We start from the raw sequence: 18,261 nt of genomic DNA on the forward strand, positions 1-18,261 counted from the left end.
TGTCTGAGACAGCAGATGCACTCCTTGGTGGCCTTACTGCCGGTGGCTAGAGCCGCCGTGGGGGTGAGAACGTTAGTGCCTCCCCGGATGTCACACGAGAAGGGTGTACGCCTGTGTGCTCCGTGGGTACCACAAAAAAAACAGGCCAATGCTCAACTCTCAGCTCTAGACACACTAATACACTGACACTAACACTGCCACCGTCACTAAAAAGCACTGTGACGGTCCAACACTGCACATCGCGGCGAAACACAACACAACACACACAACACATGAAGAGTCGACGCGCACATCACATCGCCGGCAGTCGCACATCGCCGGCTAACTGTCCATTGTTCACACACTTGTAAGTCCACAGACCCTAGTCACTGCGCCATGAAGGTTCCAAGTGTTCCCTGAAGAATGCAGTGATGGGTAGGGAAACACCGGGTAACACTGAAGTCCATTTATTTATGGATAAGAGAATTACAAGTGATGACTAGCGTGTGCCATGCACGGCTCACACAGTCAGACTGAGACTGCCTTGCCATATGGCAGCCTCGGGGCAATGTTGCCACATAACACATGCAGTGTTGCCACGTAATTATATACATAGGTGCTACTCGGCACAGTAGCTTATATACAAGGTTGCTACTCGGCACAGTAGCTTAGATACATAACCTACATCATCCTTTATGTAAAAGGAAAGTAGTCATCCATAATAATTTTACTGTATCTCTCATTATCAAAATCACTCATGAAACTGTTAATCCATTATGTAATTAACCATTTAAGACCTAAAGTATTATCTGCCAAGATCAAATCTGAACAAGTCTTTCCTATAATATTTTTAAACTACAGTACACAACTGCATACTATCTTCATGCAACGGCCATACTAACACTCTGTTTGGTTCCAATGTCAAGGCGAGTACAGTACAGTTAAAATTAATGAATTTTGAGATTCAACATGAAAGGCCCATGAGATTAAGTGGAATGATCCACTTGTTAAAATATCACAACTTTTTCTTACCAGGGGTCATCAGGATAGTACGTCATAGAATAAAAATTTCCTCAATCTCTGTAGGAAATGTGCCCCACAAAGCCAACAGATTACTAAATAGTTGTGAGTGTTTTTGTAACCCATATGGCCAAAATTCTTAAAAAAATATTTTTCATATTTTGTGTCCCAAGACAAAAATACTCAACATTATATAAAAAAAAAGTGAAATATCATTTGGCTACTATAAATGAGGAAAATATAACCTCTAACCGATCCAAACTTACAAATACCAAGCCATCTGGCTTGAACAAAGAATGACAATTTTATTCAGGAGGTAGGCAGTGCCTTTATTGCCATAAAACTTCAAATTATGGGTAACTTAAAAGCCTGACTCAGCTGAGCCAATTGGGAATGGGAATGCAGAACCGTACGGTTGATCACTACTGTACAGGTAGTATTGAAATATACAATACAGTACTGTATAATGGTACCATAGGTCACTCTGACTACTGTTAGGGATTCACTCGCCTTATGAAAAACACTTACACCACGAGCTTCCCACCCCCCCAAAAAAGCCACTGAGCAATACTCACCTTAAACCATTAAAACTCTGGTAATTGTGATAAAAAAAATTAGGGAAAGATTTCAGACTAAAGAAAACAAGCAATAAAACCGTGTGTATTCTTACAACTTATTGTCAGTAAATAGAAGTTTGTGGATCTTAATCAATCCATCATAGCAAGGTATGCTGTCTGTTGAAAATCTGATACCTGTAATAGATTTGGTAAGAATAAGAACTTTCATTCCTGGCTGGAGGGTTTCCAAGTGATAAGAGCTTATGAACCACAGGTAATCCTTTCAACTCGGTGACCCAATACAGTATCTCCACTACCGGTAGGCTTTGTGCCAACTATTTGTTCATGAAATCACATAAAACAGGATCTAATGGGTGAGAAGTGCCACTTACTAGAACAGTCTCTCCTCTCACGACATATTCGACTTACGACGGCCATGGTTGTATAAAATATTTTTCACATTACGTATTTTCGAGTCCCGACATTTAGTCGTAATGTGACGCCGAACGACAGTGTGGGCTGGGCTGCCTCGTGGTGTACAGCATCCACTCCATAGCCCGCTCAGTTGGTGTTTGCCCGTCGTTGTTGTTGTTAGTGATCGCGCTGTGTACTGACAAAATTTTCGTTTGTAAGTCCCTTTAAAATGGCTGGCAAACGTAAAAGTGAGAGTTCTCGTGGTGCCGAGAAGAAAAAGTCAATTACTTTTGAGATGAAAATGAAAATAATAATGCAACATGAAAATGGAAAAACGATAGCAACCATTTCAAGCGACCTAGGCTTCCCTCACTCGACGATATCAACAATTTTGAAGGACAATGAACGAATTCATGAAGTAGTGACAGGATAAAGGGAACAATAATAAAAAAAAAAGACAAGGTCCTCTTCATGAGATGGAGAAATTACTTGTGATGTGGACGGAAGATCAGTTGCAAAAGCGTGTACCCTTAAGCCTTCTAACTACAGTATACAGGTTAAGGCAAGAAGCCTTTTCTAAAGCCTGAAAGAGCAGGCAGGAGATGAGTGTGACCAAAACTTCACAGCAAGTCATGGGTGGTTCCAAAGGTTTAAGAAACGTTACAATTTGCACAGTGCAAAAGTAAGTGGAGAGGCAGCAAGTGCTGATGTGGGTGCTGCCGAAGCTTTTAAGGAGGAACTAGATCATGTCATCGTGGAGGGAAATTATTTGCCTGAGCAAGTATTTAATGTGGGTGAAACCGACTTATTCAAGGACCGAATCACACCTCTGTTGGGGAGGAATGTAGCTGGTTTCAAGGTAAAACCCTTCATGATATATTATTCAGAGAACCCAAGGGCTTTTAAAAATGTCAACAAGCACACACTGCCAGTGTTTTATCGCAGTAATAAGAAAGCATGGATGACCCTAGCACTGTTTGAGGATTGGTTTCCAAGTTGTTTCATTCCACAAGCCAAGGAGTATTGTCTGCAACAAGGGGTTGCATTCAAGATTTTATTAATTTTAGATAATGCTTCAGGACACCCCACCACACCTGGACGACTTGCACCCTGATGTTAAGGTAGACTACCTTCCACCTAACACTACCTCTATTATCCAACCCATGAATCAAGGTGCTATTGCTGCCTTTAAAGCCTATTATTTACGTACGACCTTCACTCACGCTATTGCTGCTACTGAAGGTGAGAAAACACAGAGAGTTTTGGAAGGACTACAACATAGCTGCAGCATAGGATAAGGTTACAGGTCAGTGCATGAATGGAATATGGAAGAAGGTCCTGAAACGATATGCGAACAGTTTCAAAGGATTTAATGATGATGAAGCAATTTCTGAGATTAGTAACAAGATAGTAGAGTTGGGTAAACAGCTGGAGTTAGAAATTGATAATGAAGATGTTGAGCAGTTGGTGGAAAGTAGCAAAAGAGCTAAGTAACAAGGATCTTATTGAACTGGATGCACAGAAAATTGCAGAGGAAGAAGAGTCAAAATGTAAAACAACCTGCACCCCCCCCCCAAAAAGTTTTCAGTGAAACAAATGGCAGAGGCATTTGCTACTATTAATAAGGTTATGCAAATGTTTGAAGAAATGGATCAAAATGTTGAGCATTTTGTAAAAGTTGACAGACTGATCCAAGATACACGTGCTTGCTACAGGGAGATTTACAATGAAAAGAAGAGGCAAACTGTGCAGTCTAAATTGGACATATTTTTTAATTAGTCCCCCACTGCTGTCTCCTCACACCCCACCAGTGCTGCCTCTTCATTCCCTAAAGATGATCCAATACCTTCAACAAGCAAGTATGTTAGCCTGTCTGAAGAAAGCGAACTTGATAACCCACCCAGTCCTGTCTCCTCCTCTGCTTTATCCAATTAATGTAGTCTACATGCTTAATCAAAAAATTATTGAGGCCCTGTGTGCATTCAGCTGACTACATTAAAGTAAGTGCACAGTAGCACTTTATTCATTTTTCATTGTTGATTACTTTTACTGTACTGTATATCATTTTAGATTTTCTATGTACGTATTATTTTTGCCTTTTCAACTTACGGCCTGGTCGTCAGGACAAAACCCCGTCATAAGTCGAGGAGTGTGTGTACTGTACAGTACTGTTGTATTTTGATTTTTCTAAATTGTTTATCTGGACAGTTCTACCAGTTCAAGAGTTTGTAATACTTTGCATGTACAGTACGAGTATTGTAATGATACACTGTAGATGAGATAAATGATAACGGTCTTCTATCATAACAGTAATATTATAAATAAACTTCAAAACAAACACAGATCAATGAAGTTTGTTCATGTAAGGATAACTAAAGACTTGTACACAAGTCAGGAACTTTTGATATACAGGGTCCCCAACTTACGAACATCCGCCACTACGAACAAGGTTAAACTTGAAATTTAGTATTTTATTTACCTGATGACTTATTTTTTACTTTCATTTACCGGTACTGTATTTTGTCATTCTATTTTCCTTTCTCTTAAATTATGTGATTTTAGATGTATATAAGGAATTAGGCTATAATATACCTGTAGTGGGATTTTAAATATTGTTCTGTTGTATGGTATGCACATAGCATGTGTTTCGACTTGCGTACATTTTTTACTTAAGAACGTCCTCAGGAAGGGAACCCGTTCGTAACCTGGGTACCCCTTGTTCCTATAGTGTACTGTACTGTACATGTAAGGTATGCACATTTTATTTCATACAACAGGAAAATAATCATAAAGTACATTGAAATACACCATCATAATAAAAAAACAGTATAAAAGTTTTCTTGATTTTTCCATAAAATAAATTACATACCCGGTACACTTTATTATGGTTTGAAAGAAAAAAGTTGCCAATTCAACCTGCCACTACAATATTTCAATTACAGCATGAAAATACTATTAAAATAACATTGCTTAAATAATAGCTAACATCCACAGCTGTATGAAAGTGCATAAATCCTACTCTTTCTAATGGGTATTTTTTTTAAAGACATAAACCTTTTACCTCACCAAAAATATCATCATCTATAGAGTCTTTTAGGGTAAGCTCTGGTTCCTTGGTCAGTTGCTGCAGCAAATACTGTAAAGGTTCCTTTAAGCAGATCCTATCCTTGACACTTATTTCAAAGAATCCCATTCTAAGTTTAGAATGGTAAGTGATCCTTTTTACCTTTCTTTCCTTGACATCAATTTTATTGGCACATAGAACAATGGGGATATCTGGTCGTACTCTATGAATATCTTTATGCCAATTTGGAACATTTTTATAAGTCACTCTAGATGTAACATCAAAGAATATAATTGCTGCATCAGCACCTGAGTAATAGCCATCTCTTAGAGGTCCTAACTTTTCTTGACCAGCAGTGTCCCATATGGTCACTGTACATGGACCATGAGATGTGGCGATTGCAATTTTATGTTTCTCCACTCCCAAAGTTGCAATATATTCCAGATAAAATTTACCACTTTGTAATCTGGCAACATAGCTGGACTTCCCCGTTCCACCATCACCAACCAACACAATCTTGTAATTTCCAGGCTTAGAACAGTTGGTAGAATCCGGAAGAGCTTGCTCATCACTCGATGACTGACACTTATTCTCCATCCCAAGACTTATCTACAGTACAGTACACGCTGTATAGCTTCAGGGTTATTCTGGAAATCCCAAGCTATATGTTCCTGATGCTGTTACGGCTGAAAGAAAGAGGGAGAGTTGAGTTACCATGGGCAAGATCACAACTATGATAATAAGCAACATTATACAACATATGAAATGCTAAGTGCTGCCTTAGTTAAATCTGACCAATTATTTTTTTATATTCAACTCTCCCTCTTTTACATCTGCATGTAGGAGTATTTCTCTTAGTCCATCTATGATAGTGATTGGGCACTGTTTCAAAATGTTTACAATATTAAACTTGCTCTAATCTGATGCAGCCTTGACCAAATTTTTTTTGTAATCTACAGAAACAATACCATATTCAATCTTTTTTATTATATACTGTACTGTATGTGCAAGAGAGTAACTTCAACTAATTACAGTACAGTACAGGTATTAGCACTAGAACAAAGCCTTCCATCAGAACGAGAGTTAAATCTCGATAGGCATTTCACATCTTCTTTGGCGATAACAGGAAGTTCATACCTCAACCTTCTCAGTTGCTACTGATTTACAACCCACCACTTAGGAGGAAGTTGGGAAAGAAGGGCACCAGTTTTCCCCATCGGTCATTAATGACTTCAGGGTTAAAGGTGGACCACAGTTAACAGTAGAAAAAAAAACCTTATGGAATTGAACCAAAATTTGTGGAGATACTAATTGCATGATACTAAACACGAAAATGGAAACGACAATGCACAGATTCTGGCCTAACCAACCAAACCGACCTCACTTCCTAACTGCGGAACAATGTAAGTAACTTTCTTGAAGCAGCTGTGTGTAATTTTACATTTACAGTATCAGCTCTTAAACTGCAACATATTTCTTCTTCATTGTCAGTTCTCTGCCACATTTTGAACACTTGCACATCCTGTCAACTAGTTCATGTTGACAAATGAACTCTTGGACACGGTCTTCATCCTCGACAAACACAGGTAACAAGTGAAATGAAAAAGAAGAACCCGCACAGGACGCTATATCTACGTAGTTATATTCAAGATGGAGAGCTTGACTTGTCTCTAACTCTGAGTACTGTATGTCGTCACCTTGTGGAAGAACAATAAGAACAGGAACATACAGTACACTTAGAAACTAATTGTATTTCAAAGAAATTGAAAAAGTATCCAAACCTATAATATGGGATTTGAATCCAATTACTGTACTGTACATGATTCTCATCATTTATATACAGAATAGTTTCAAGAACCTAATGGGCTAAAAGAAAGAAAAAAAGGTTTTGCACTAACAATACCTGACTGGAGACTCTGTTGCTTATTTTAAAGATAACCAAGACCAGATTCAAAATTTATTTGTTTAACATGTTGGTTACGATGGGCCAATAACTGGCCGTCAAGTAAGGTTGTGAAGAACCAGTTACTGTCTCGATTTCACAGTCCTTGAGCTATGACATAATTGCTTAAATATTTTGTCATTGGCTCAACGGGGTATGGCTGCTATCGATCACCAAAGATATTGTTGTGTGAAAACTGTGATTGGTTAAGTATGACATAATAGAATAGCTTTCTACATATATAACTGGCTACTGCCTTCAGTGGGTGGAGGAGACACAAGTCCTTCAATCTTTCCTCAATGTACGTGTAGTTTTACATAATAGTGGGACATGTATCTCTGTTAGCCGGAACAATTGGTGCAGAGCATTTCCAGGAATGAGAAATTTCCGGGTAACGAAACAACTCTCAAAAAACGAAAAAATCCCACATCCCCCGGAATTTTCTCGGAATCTTCCAGAATAATGCATTATTTTATCTCTCAGAGCAAGAAAAAATCTCCCATCCCAGGAATTTTCTGGGTACCAAAATTTTTTTCTCTGTACATACAGTATTTCAAGAAATGCGGCTGATTTTCATCTTTCAACCCAGGAAAAAATCCCTCCATCCTTGGAATTTTCTGGATACCCTGAAATTTTTTTGGAAATTTTCCAGAAAGTGTGCCCCTCGGAAAATTTTACCCAAAGCAGGAACTTTCCAGAAAATTCCAGCTTTGGGAACGATTTTCAAAGAAAATTTCAATTCCGGCTATCGGATAGTTCCGGTTAAGAGGGATTCCAGGTTACGGAGATATTACTTAACAGTATACTGATTTAAAAAATTTATGGTAAAGATTTGGAAAAGGAAACTATGTACAGGTTGGACCCCACTAATCCGAGAAGCTTGAGACCTGACCAATTCCGAATTAGCAAAAATTCCGAACCATCGAAGCCGGGGTTAAAAAATAAGGCAAAATAATGCATAAAATGTACTATATTGGTACCAATACAACTTGCATCAGCATAATTCTAGCCCAGGCTTACTGGACCTCTTTATGACAAAGTGTTAGTGTTATGGCACAAGTTTACTGTACAGTTCACTGGACCCTTGCTTTATGCACATTCACTAAAAGGGAATTCACATACTGTATATGTACAGAACTAAACAAAGAATTTATTTGAATACTCTGCCACATTCTATGCCATAATATCCTGACTACTGGGGTTAGTTATATGCTGTAGACTTTTCCCTGTGAAAAAGACATAATTGTTAGCAACATATTACTGTACTTGTACTCACTTTGTACTCAAAATGTACTGTATTAAGCTATAGGACTAAAAAAATTATTTCTTGTGCAAACTATGAGATGTTTATATACTTAAATTATTTGCTATCTTGCAAGAATTCCAGCAATGCAAGTTACATTCTGCTAAGTCAAGTCAGTGCCATTGTATGGCAAGAAAAAAACTTTAAACCTAAAACCACCTTCACCCTCAAAATTCCTTATTGCCATCTGGCTGGGAGGAGAAAGGAGGTGAGGTGTTGACAGCCATGCGGGGAGATTACCAAGTGCGTAATTATCAGTGGAGGGCGGAGGTGTCAGAGACTCAAGATTATATAAAAGGAGTAGTTCGGTTTTTTACTTACAAAATGTCACTGACTTAGCAGAATTTAACTTGCATTGCTGGAATTCTTGCAAAAGAGCAATTAATTTGAGTTCACTATAAACATCCCATAGTTTACACTAGACACAAAAACCTCCTAACCAGAGAAACCGGAAGGACCTGACCTAACCTCCTAGCCAGGGAGACCCTGTGTAAAAAAATTACCTTAATGAACAGATGTTAGAGAATAAATTGATGCTACTTGTCTGAGAAAGTGGTGGAGTAGAGTGAGTTCTGCTATAACGCGTGTTTTGGCAACGCGAATTGGCTCCAACGCGATTTATGAATAGAGGAACAATATTTGTAAAACGCGAACGCTTGTTTGCTGTAACGTGATTTTATCTTACTATTTCTCCAATTTTGTGGTATTAACTGAATATGGTAAAGAAGAATATCTCCAAGAAGCGTTCTGGTGATCGCATTCCCGGTGATGATCGTAAAGGAAACTTGAAGAGAAGTTCGATGTTATCCCCCATCAAGTTATATTCATTTCATTATTAGACATGAATGTAACATTTATTTAGACTGTGCTATCCTTTGTGTTAGGCTAACTACTAAATTTTTTTCGATTTCGAGTAATCTGCACCTAACCCCATTTTCTCCATAAGCCCTGTTATTTCTATTGCGCGAATTTCTAGAACGCGAGGTTTTGCAAGAACACAACTATCGCGTTATAGTAGAGCTGACTGTATGGTCTTGTGATTGTTGTATTTAGTGAAACATTGTCGGTAATGTTCCTTTTTATTACCGGCTCGAAGCACCCAACTCAATATCCCTCAACAATCGTTCTCTATTTTGCATAGTATGAAATCCTGTAACACTTCACATGGGTTAGCAGAATACCACGAGTTTTAAAAATGTCAGTGGCAGTGGCTTTGTCTTCAAATACACGATGAATGATTTGCCAAGCCAAGAAACAACACCCGTGCAAAGATAAGTGATTTTGTGAATGACCAACTAAAATTAAAAACTTGGAGGATGTGCAGGAGTATCACGTGACGCCGAGAACAACGCTGATTGCGAGTCACATGATTCAGATGGAAAGTGTCTCCCTCCAAAATGTAAATTCTAGATTGAAATCAAAGTCTAAAATACTCAAAAAAATCTAAATTTGTGACATAAATGTCATAAAAAAAAGTTTTATTTTTCGTTCTATCTCCCTATATAAATTTGAAGTTCCGTAGTCAACCTTTTCCGAATCTTAACCAAATTTAGTAGTATTTATTAGATAAACTATCATGTGTATTCATCGTAGTACCTTACAAAAGGATATATACACAGTACAGTAAGTCCTCGCTTAATGTCGGGGTTACATTTCTAAAAACGTAACGTTATACGAAACAACGTTAAGCGGATCAATTTTCCCCATAAGAAATACAGTAGATAAAATATGGGAGTTACGTTCCTGAACATCCCTTTACCCCATGAAACACATGACATATACAGTATAGAAAATCATTGCCATTTCCATAGAAAATAGTGCTCACCGATGGGCGGAGGTGGTAGAGTGAGTGTGTGGTAGGTAGTGCAGCAGAGGAGGAGGATGGTGGAAGAGGATGAAGTATGGCGGGAGCGGTGGAGGAAGGTGGGAGCGGAGGAGGGCGGGAAAGGAGGGTGATGAGTCACGAGATTCTGCGCTGAGCCGAGAGCCTAGCTAGGCCAGACAAGAGAGGGTGATGCGCCGTAGAAAAGAGTCCGTGGCGACGCAAAGCGACGAAGTATCGAATCACCGGGACGTCAAACGAATTTTTGGTCTCTCAAGTTAAGCGACTTAGTACCGAAACAATGTTAAGTGGGACGATTAAGTGCGGACTAACTGTCGAGTATACAACTTGAACTATTAAATGAGACATCAAACAAAAAAGACGATGTTTTTTGGAATGTTCTAATGACAGTGAAATAGTCTGAGTGTTCTGATGGTGGATCATATATAAGAAGGAATCACTTGCTTACCACAGTGATAATGATAGATAGGGGATGCATTTTTTTTTTACTATTTACAATGTAATATTTTTATTTTATTGTAGAAATATGTGACAATCTGTGCCTTGTAATTTAGAGTAAACAGTTTGTCAACCGGAAATGAGCTAATTATTTCAGCCTTCACCACATGAAAATGGAAGAGACATCTTTTTTACAAATTCATTTACATATACAGCTCCTCCCCGACTTACAATGTGGTTAGGGACTCAAATCCAGGTCGTAAGTCGAAATGGTCGCAAGTTGAAAATGCTTACATAGAAAATCTGAAATGGGTGTCCTTTTTTCTTCTCAGCACCACAAAACTTTCACTTTTAAGCTTGCCAGCCATTTTAAAGTGAATTACAAAAAAAATTTTTGTCAGTACACAGTGCAATCACTGACATTGGGACTCGAAAATATGAAATTTGACAAAATTTTGGTACGACTGAGGTGGTCGTATGTCCGGGTGGTCGTAAGTCGAGTAGGTTGTAAGTCGGGGAGGAGCTGTATTGTGCAGTATATATTATTCTACTTAAATATTATTTTTTAAGAATAAGTATTAACAAATCAGAATATACACTGCAGAGTTTTCTATGTCTATTTCTTGTACAGTAATATAACCTAATTATCAAATGATAAAAATCAAAAGTATGTCATTTGGGTATTATTGCAGTTTCAACCCCAACTCGGTGACAGAAATTAGTTATATCTCGTCAATAGGAACAACTGTTTTGAATACCACTTCTGTCGCAAATGGATATTAAGCTGGTTTTCCGGCATCTTCGTTGGTGTAGATTAATAGTCTTTGGTAAACGTTTACTCAAGTGCTGCGAGCGATTTCGCCAGAAAAAAACATTCCTGCATGAATATTGCTGCTTTTTTAATTGAATATATATTTTTTTCTGGGGAAAAAACAAAAAACTAAAGTTTTTCAATCATGGTCAAACATTAGCCTGACCTTACCCCCTCCTGAGTGGTTATATAATGATGTCAGTATTTAACTTATCCTTATTTAACCTAAAGTAACATATTCCGCTATTGGGGAAACGCTATTTTTTCAGAATTGGGTCAGTTATTATACAGCATGGTAATGCAATTCAGACGACCTACACACTACGCACTCCCCCTCCCATGGCTCACCAACAGTATTATAGTATAAATTATAAAACAGAAACACTTCCCCAAAAGAGAACACTGTCACTAGCAATTAACAACAAAAATTATAGTGGAAAAGCAGTGTGTTCTTGCAGCATTAATCTACACGTTAACCCAGTCTTTTCCTCTTCTATCTTTAACTTCCTTTTACTTTTATTTTTTTGCCCCCTAGGTCCCATTGTGGGTCAATGACCTGTGTCCAGGTGGGCTATTCCCTGAAAAAAAAAGTACCTTCACGTAAAATAGCAACGAAAATTTGCAGTAACCGTGTGTCATCTGTTTGTTTAAACTGACCCGTTCAGTATGAGTGTACTCTCATGTCCACAAAAAATGTAAAATTACACCATGACGCTTCAACAAAGTTGCTTTCATTGGTACCAGATATCAAAATAAGTACTTTCTGTTTAATATGGCGGGGACAGCTAGGAAGTTAAGCCCCATTGTGGGTCAATGAACTTGTGCCTGGGTGGGCTATTCACAATAAAAAAAAATAGCACTTAGACATAAAATGACTGCCATATGATCATTTCTCACATCTATCATACCCTGCTCACTACAGGTGTATGATGATAAACAGATACCTGTATACAGGTACATCAAAAAAATACTGTACATAAAATTAAAGGAAAAAGTTGTCATTGATTTTAATAGGGTACTATTATCATTTCAGGGATCCAGCAATTTTAATATATTTTTGAATCAGTAGTTTAGACAATTCTAAGACACTTTTCTTCTATGGTATTTTGCTCGCTCATTAATACTTTCAGAGAAAATCACACGACATTTTTGGAAAATCGACTGTGAAACGACGACCCCAATGACCCTAACTCACTTCTGATTCCCAAACTTATAATCCTAGAAATCACTGGAGAGCCGCAACGCTAATTTTACATGGGTTAGATTAGATTAGGTTTGGTTGGGTTAGGCTTTGTTAGGATTGGTGTGATTAGCGGAAGAAATGAGGGTCAGATAGTCCTTAGTGATAAGAGTTAGGTACCGTATTCTAGGTTCTTTTGCTTGCCAAATATTAAGGTAAGTTGTTTGTTTATGATTAATTTCGTTAGTAACAATTGTGTGGTTAGGGTTGTTAGGTTAGATTAGGTAGGTTTTCTAGGTTCTTTTGCTTAGGTTAGGCTAGGTTGGTTAGGTTAGGCTAGGTTAGGCTAGGTTGGGTTAGATTAGGGTTCCTAAGTTCTTTTGCTAATGACAATCGTTAAGTGGGGTTTTCTAGGTTCTTTGGCTTAGTACGATTTGGTTTATATTTTTTTTACACACTATTAGCATAATATTAAACACAAATGCACACGATAATAGGATGAGTTTGTTAGGTCAGGTTCTAGTAGGTTCTATGCATTGTCATTTCCATTTCTGTTTAATATTATACTAAGTGTGTAAAAAAAAAATCAAGCAAATCGCACATTTCCTTCTAGTGATAACAGTTCGTAAACTTTAAACTTATTTGTTTTTCAGCTTTTCCGGAGAAATCAACATAAATAAAACTGCAAAATTTATGTTATGCAAGATTTTTTTCTTCCCTGAGTGAATATGTAATGTAGTCAGTACTTAACCTAACCTAACTCCCTAGCAGGAGGGGCCCCCGAGTTGTTATATGATGTATAAATTATAAAAAAGAAACACTTCCCCTAAGACAACTCTCACTTGAAGTAACAAAAATTATGGTGGAAAGGCAATGTGTTCTTGCTAGAATCGTTGACAGCATTAATCTATACGTCAACCCTTACCACTTTGACGACTCAACGATAAAGTTTAGACAGAGGGCAGAGGACTGGGCGGACTCATCACTAGTTGTTAATTTTGTTGAATGTTGTTTAAATGTGCGAGTGACTGGCGGAGCGCGGGGCTGATGGTTAACTTCACTAATATAACACATAATTTGCAAAATCCAACCATCTGAATAGTTTTTTCTATTGTTAACTAATTATTAAAAATATTTGAAGATAATATGAAACATTTTTATTCAAAATAAACAGATTGCCCTTCAGAAAATACCGTTAACATAACAATGTTTTTGTAGATGCAGGACAAAACATTTCAGACAGTTAGGTCGCAAGCTTAAAACATATACTTTGGGAAACCAATTCAATGGTCAGTGTATTATATATGTTTTTGCCACTTGTTTATTTATCACGGTCATTCTTCAGTTCACAAATATTTTTATTATACATCAAACCCGTTTTCCTCCTGGTTAACACCGAAAACTATAATTCCTTTTGCTTACAACTTGTGTACAATACACAAGCAACTGGTATGAACTATGAACCAATAAAAGAATACGTAAATTATTAAATTTCCGTATAATTCGTGATATTTTGTCATTTAACCAATTGTGCCCCAGGGGCGTAAGCCTACAGCTTGAAGACTGTTTATTACAACCGATTTCAATTAGCACCCAATAAAGTGAAATAACATCCAAAATCAATATTATTCTGGATATAGTCTGCAAAGTCAATAGCAAATAACTAATGCATTTTTTAATGTTTAAAATATTTACTGTAGTAATAATAAGGATAAGAATACACTGATCATGCTAATGTCAGATTATATTAAGCCTACTGTATGTGGTTAAGTAGGAAGGAAAATTATAATGTTAAGGAGACAATAGCCTGTATTAAAAGCAGGGTATATTATAATAGATGGATGATCAAGTGTATTTTAAAAGAAAAATCGTCCAAATATTTCACGGACAAATATACTAATATGTAATATTTATGTATATATGTAAATTGTAACATTTTAAATAAAAGAAAAAAAATATCGGGTATTACTGTAAAAGGAGGTGGCATACTACGCCCTAACACAAAGCGTGTTTTGGACACAATAGTTATAAAAAATTATCAAAGAATGAAAATTAAATAATGATTTTACAGTATGGTACTTATTTGAACGAATTTAATCTGTTCATTCGTGACCCTTTCAGGCAAGTGATTTACTATGAAGACATATCCTAAGATTTCAAAGTTAATGTATCAATTAATTTTACTTGTAGAATTTCCATAATTGAGTATTTATCTTAATTTCACTTCGCGTTGATTGATATAAAATTATTATTCTATTATTATTTTATTATTAGACTTATTATTACTATTATTATCATTTCCAAACGACTCACAATTTTTCTTTAGTCAATTGCGCCCAAATTGCGCCAAACCAAGGATTCTGTACAAGAGGACCTCATGAGATAATTGTTAACATTTATAATAACAATATGGTCGAGTAATAAATCCTATCCAGCTAGACTGCTAGATTACCCTGTAGGAGAGATGCCCTTTTCGTCACACTGATACAACTCAACAAAAGCGTCTGAGCGTTTACAGCACTGCTTAGTTTTCCTATATTGTTGAAGATGACCTGTGCCCTGGTGGGCAAATCCCCGTAAAAAAAAAAAAGCAGTCTCACCTCCACTTAGCTCACATCACCCACCACACATGTGGGTCAAAATATTAAGCTTTATTAAGATTTACGTAACAATTCAGCAAGTACAAACGTAGCACATAAATATAAATAAGTTTGTCTTTAAAGTTTCAAATCTCCTGTATTTATTAAATAAAAGGAGGACCGCCAAACATGTCTGGCAGTAAGATGACACGTGGCGAGTTGGATGAGGTATGGTAAGTAAGTGTGCCCAAAATATTTTGTTAAAAAGACAACGTTCTCAAAACGCACATGTATCCTTTCTATTCTACAGCGACATTAATGGTTCTCCTGGAGCTAGTGAACTGGTAGGGTGGATACGGTCTGCTCCGTCACACAACACTGATTAATTAATCATTTCACCACATATCAACTTACTAGCCGTTCTGTCGGTTGGTCTATTCTCTGTTACTTTGTCATGACTTGTACAGGAGGAAACCAGAATGCCCGGAGGTAACCTACAATGTTTGGTTGGGTTACACTGGATAACACCCTTCTCACATCTGTCCCGAGCCAGGGAGTGAACTCAGGATATAATATCGAGGGGTTTCTTTATTTCTGTGGTTAGGCCTATGTCTTACAGAGTATCTGCCCACTGAGATGGAAATAAAGTGCTGTCGTCGTCAATGGTGGGTAAGCAACGTTTGGCTGTGTCATGTGACCAGGAGGCTACTGCTGCTACGCCAGTTGGTGTACGGGCACGAAGTGCAAGTAGAGGAGCGAGTACGGGTGAGCACGGGGTGGAAGGCGCGGGTCAGGGGGTGGTAGTGGGTGTTTTAGCAGGACAGGACGCACGACCCGCAACACACTCGAACGCTCAGGTTCTCTGTCGGGAAGATAGGGAAAATATGAGCGATAGTCAAGCGCACAGGTGAGGTGGCAAACTGTGCTAAAACTATACACATATTCCAGAACAACTTAAATTCTTTTTGGGATTATTATATAAAGCAATGATCTCATGGACAATGTACTGTATAGTCTTCTTAACAGTAATATAATTGGCAGTTAAATATAGTAATTACAAGTATAATTAAAAATATATAATAAGATCATGGTGTAGGCAGTCGGTGAGTCAAGGGAGGTAAGACACACCGGTTGAGGTGGTTGAGGTGAAGATAGTTGTGATGAGGTACTGTGAGGCCGGAGATAAGGTAGGAAGTGGCCACGTCCCCTTCACTTGCCAGCAGCCCCAGTGGTGCGCCATCCATCACACGCACAACCTGTCCACCACAAACATATGTTGCTGTTAATATTGTTATGCCGAGGCATAATTTCGTAGTATAATTTTGTAAACTCGGTGTTTTTTATTGTTTTCTGTCCAATGCAGCCGTTATTTTGGCAAATTTAGTGAAATGTCCGTTTATATATTTATGTATTAATTATGTAAGAATATTCTAAAATGTATTACCCAACTTTTTTTTATGATTTACATCTTATTATAAACCCTGATCATTCTAGAATTCTCTAGGCGGGTTTCGAGCCGACCTCCAGCGTCTGGACATCACTAGAATGCTCTTGGAATCTGACGAACCATCAGGGCCGGATTCAGGAGTGGGCAAAGTGGGCAGCGGCCCAGGGGCCTCCACAATCTGGGGGCCTCCACATATTACAATATTTTATTTATTTGTTTATTCATTTGGATTATTTTTATTTTCATTCTTTAAAATTCATGGGAATTTGTGCACTATCAATTTATATACAGTTAATTAAAAATTTCTCAATGTTCTAATTTCCTCAATAAAACTGCATATGGCTTCAAAATTCTCCAAAGAAGTGTTCAAATTTCACAATTTTCCCGGGGGGCTTACAGCGCCCCCCGGAACTCCCAGATGTTTAGGCTCGCTTCACTCGCCACCCCACCCTCTTGGGTAGTTATAATGAGGGGGCCTCCACAAAGAGGCTGCCCATGGGCCTCCACAGGTCTAAATCCGGCACTGCGAACCATATATAAGCGGCCGCGAGCGGCCTTCAGTTAGTCGATTGCTTCTGTTCATAACAACATCTGAAGACAATTGTTGTGCAAGTATTGTGGAATTGTTGTGATTAATATAAAGTGAGAAGACTAAGGAAGTGTACGCTGGTAGTGAGCTGATTATATATTCGAAGTGTGGAGTCAAGCTGTGAAGGTATTACCCATTAACAGTGTTGTGTAGAATTAGTGTTTATTAAAGAAGACTACAGTGCACAAGTGTGTTTCTGTGACCTGGTGGAAATCTACCTGCCTGTTGTTTGTCTGTACACTGATACCGATCGTCGGGGAATTACCTGAGACTGACGGGACAGCCAGTGGTAATTCGACAACACTTGTGAAATAACATAAGAACATAAGAAAATAAGAAATCTGCAATAGGCCGGTTGGCCCGTGCATGGCAGCTCCTGTCGAGAGTTACTACCACTCTCTATCATCCATGAACCTATCCAGCCTCCTTTTGAAACTTTCCAACGTTCCAGCATTTACTACAAAGTTGTTAAGCTTGTTCCACTCGTCCACCACCCTATTTGTGAACCAGTTCCTTCCTATCTCCCTCCTAAACCTAAACTTATCCAACTTAAATCCGTTGCTCCTAGTTCTATCCTGCTCGGATATTATAAGAACTATATCTATATCCCCTTTGTTGATTCCTTTCACCCACTTAAATACTTCTATCATATCTCCCCGCACTCTTCGTCTTTCTAGGGAATGCAAGTTTAGTTTCTTTAACCTATCCTGATATGGAAGGTTTCTAAGTCCCGGAATCATTTTCGTCATTCTTCGCTGCACCGATTCTAGTAAATTGATATCCATTCTATAATAAGGGCACCAGAACTGAACCGCATAATCGAGGTGCGGCCTGACTAGCGCAAGATATAGTTGCAATAAGACCTCTGCACTCTTATTACTTACTCTTCTAGATATAAAACCTAATACTCTGTTTGCCTTATTTCGAACATTAACGCACTGTTTTCTAGGCTGTAGGTCCGGGCTTACAAGTACCCCTAGGTCTCTTTCGCAAGAGCGACTTCTCTAGGTTGATGTTGTTAAGGCTGTATACATTGACAGTATTTGTTCTTCCAATATTAAGTACGCTGCACTAGCTGGCGTCGAATTTCATTTG

General features: G+C 38.0%; 2 protein-coding genes and 1 long non-coding RNA gene across 3 annotated transcripts in view; all 3 read right to left on the minus strand.

The window, feature by feature from the left end:
- The window catches only part of LOC121856862, a 35,891-nt gene extending 22,272 nt beyond the window's left edge, over window positions 1-13,619 (minus strand). The window contains exon 1 of the mRNA XM_042352639.1: window positions 13,477-13,619. The gene's annotated coding sequence lies outside the window, so the exon portion shown is untranslated. The remainder of the gene's footprint in view (window positions 1-13,476) is intronic.
- Window positions 4,618-13,780, minus strand: LOC121856863 (GTP-binding nuclear protein GSP2/CNR2-like). The gene is made up of 2 exons (XM_042352641.1): window positions 13,745-13,780; window positions 4,618-5,720 (listed from the first exon to the last, which is right to left on the minus strand). Exon 2 carries the CDS (start codon window positions 5,629-5,631, stop codon window positions 5,011-5,013), a length of 621 nt encoding a protein of 206 aa, XP_042208575.1. The 5' UTR covers window positions 5,632-5,720; window positions 13,745-13,780; the 3' UTR covers window positions 4,618-5,010.
- A 500-nt stretch (window positions 13,781-14,280) lies between these two features.
- The window catches only part of LOC121856859, a 6,584-nt gene continuing 2,603 nt past the window's right edge, over window positions 14,281-18,261 (minus strand). The window contains exons 2-3 of the long non-coding RNA XR_006087066.1: window positions 16,259-16,386; window positions 14,281-15,992 (exon numbers count right to left, since the gene is read on the minus strand). This is a non-coding gene — a long non-coding RNA (uncharacterized LOC121856859). The remainder of the gene's footprint in view (window positions 15,993-16,258; window positions 16,387-18,261) is intronic.

The sequence above is a fragment of the Homarus americanus genome, unplaced genomic scaffold, assembly GCF_018991925.1.
Source record: "Homarus americanus isolate GMGI-L3 unplaced genomic scaffold, GMGI_Hamer_2.0 scaffold50705, whole genome shotgun sequence".
Taxonomy (NCBI): Eukaryota; Metazoa; Arthropoda; class Malacostraca; order Decapoda; family Nephropidae; genus Homarus; species Homarus americanus.

What these genes read in the sequence shown, in the direction of transcription:
- LOC121856863 (XM_042352641.1), bottom strand. Translation starts at nt 5,631, where the DNA reads ATGGAGAATAAGTGTCAGTCATCGAGTGATGAGCAAGCTCTTCCGGAT.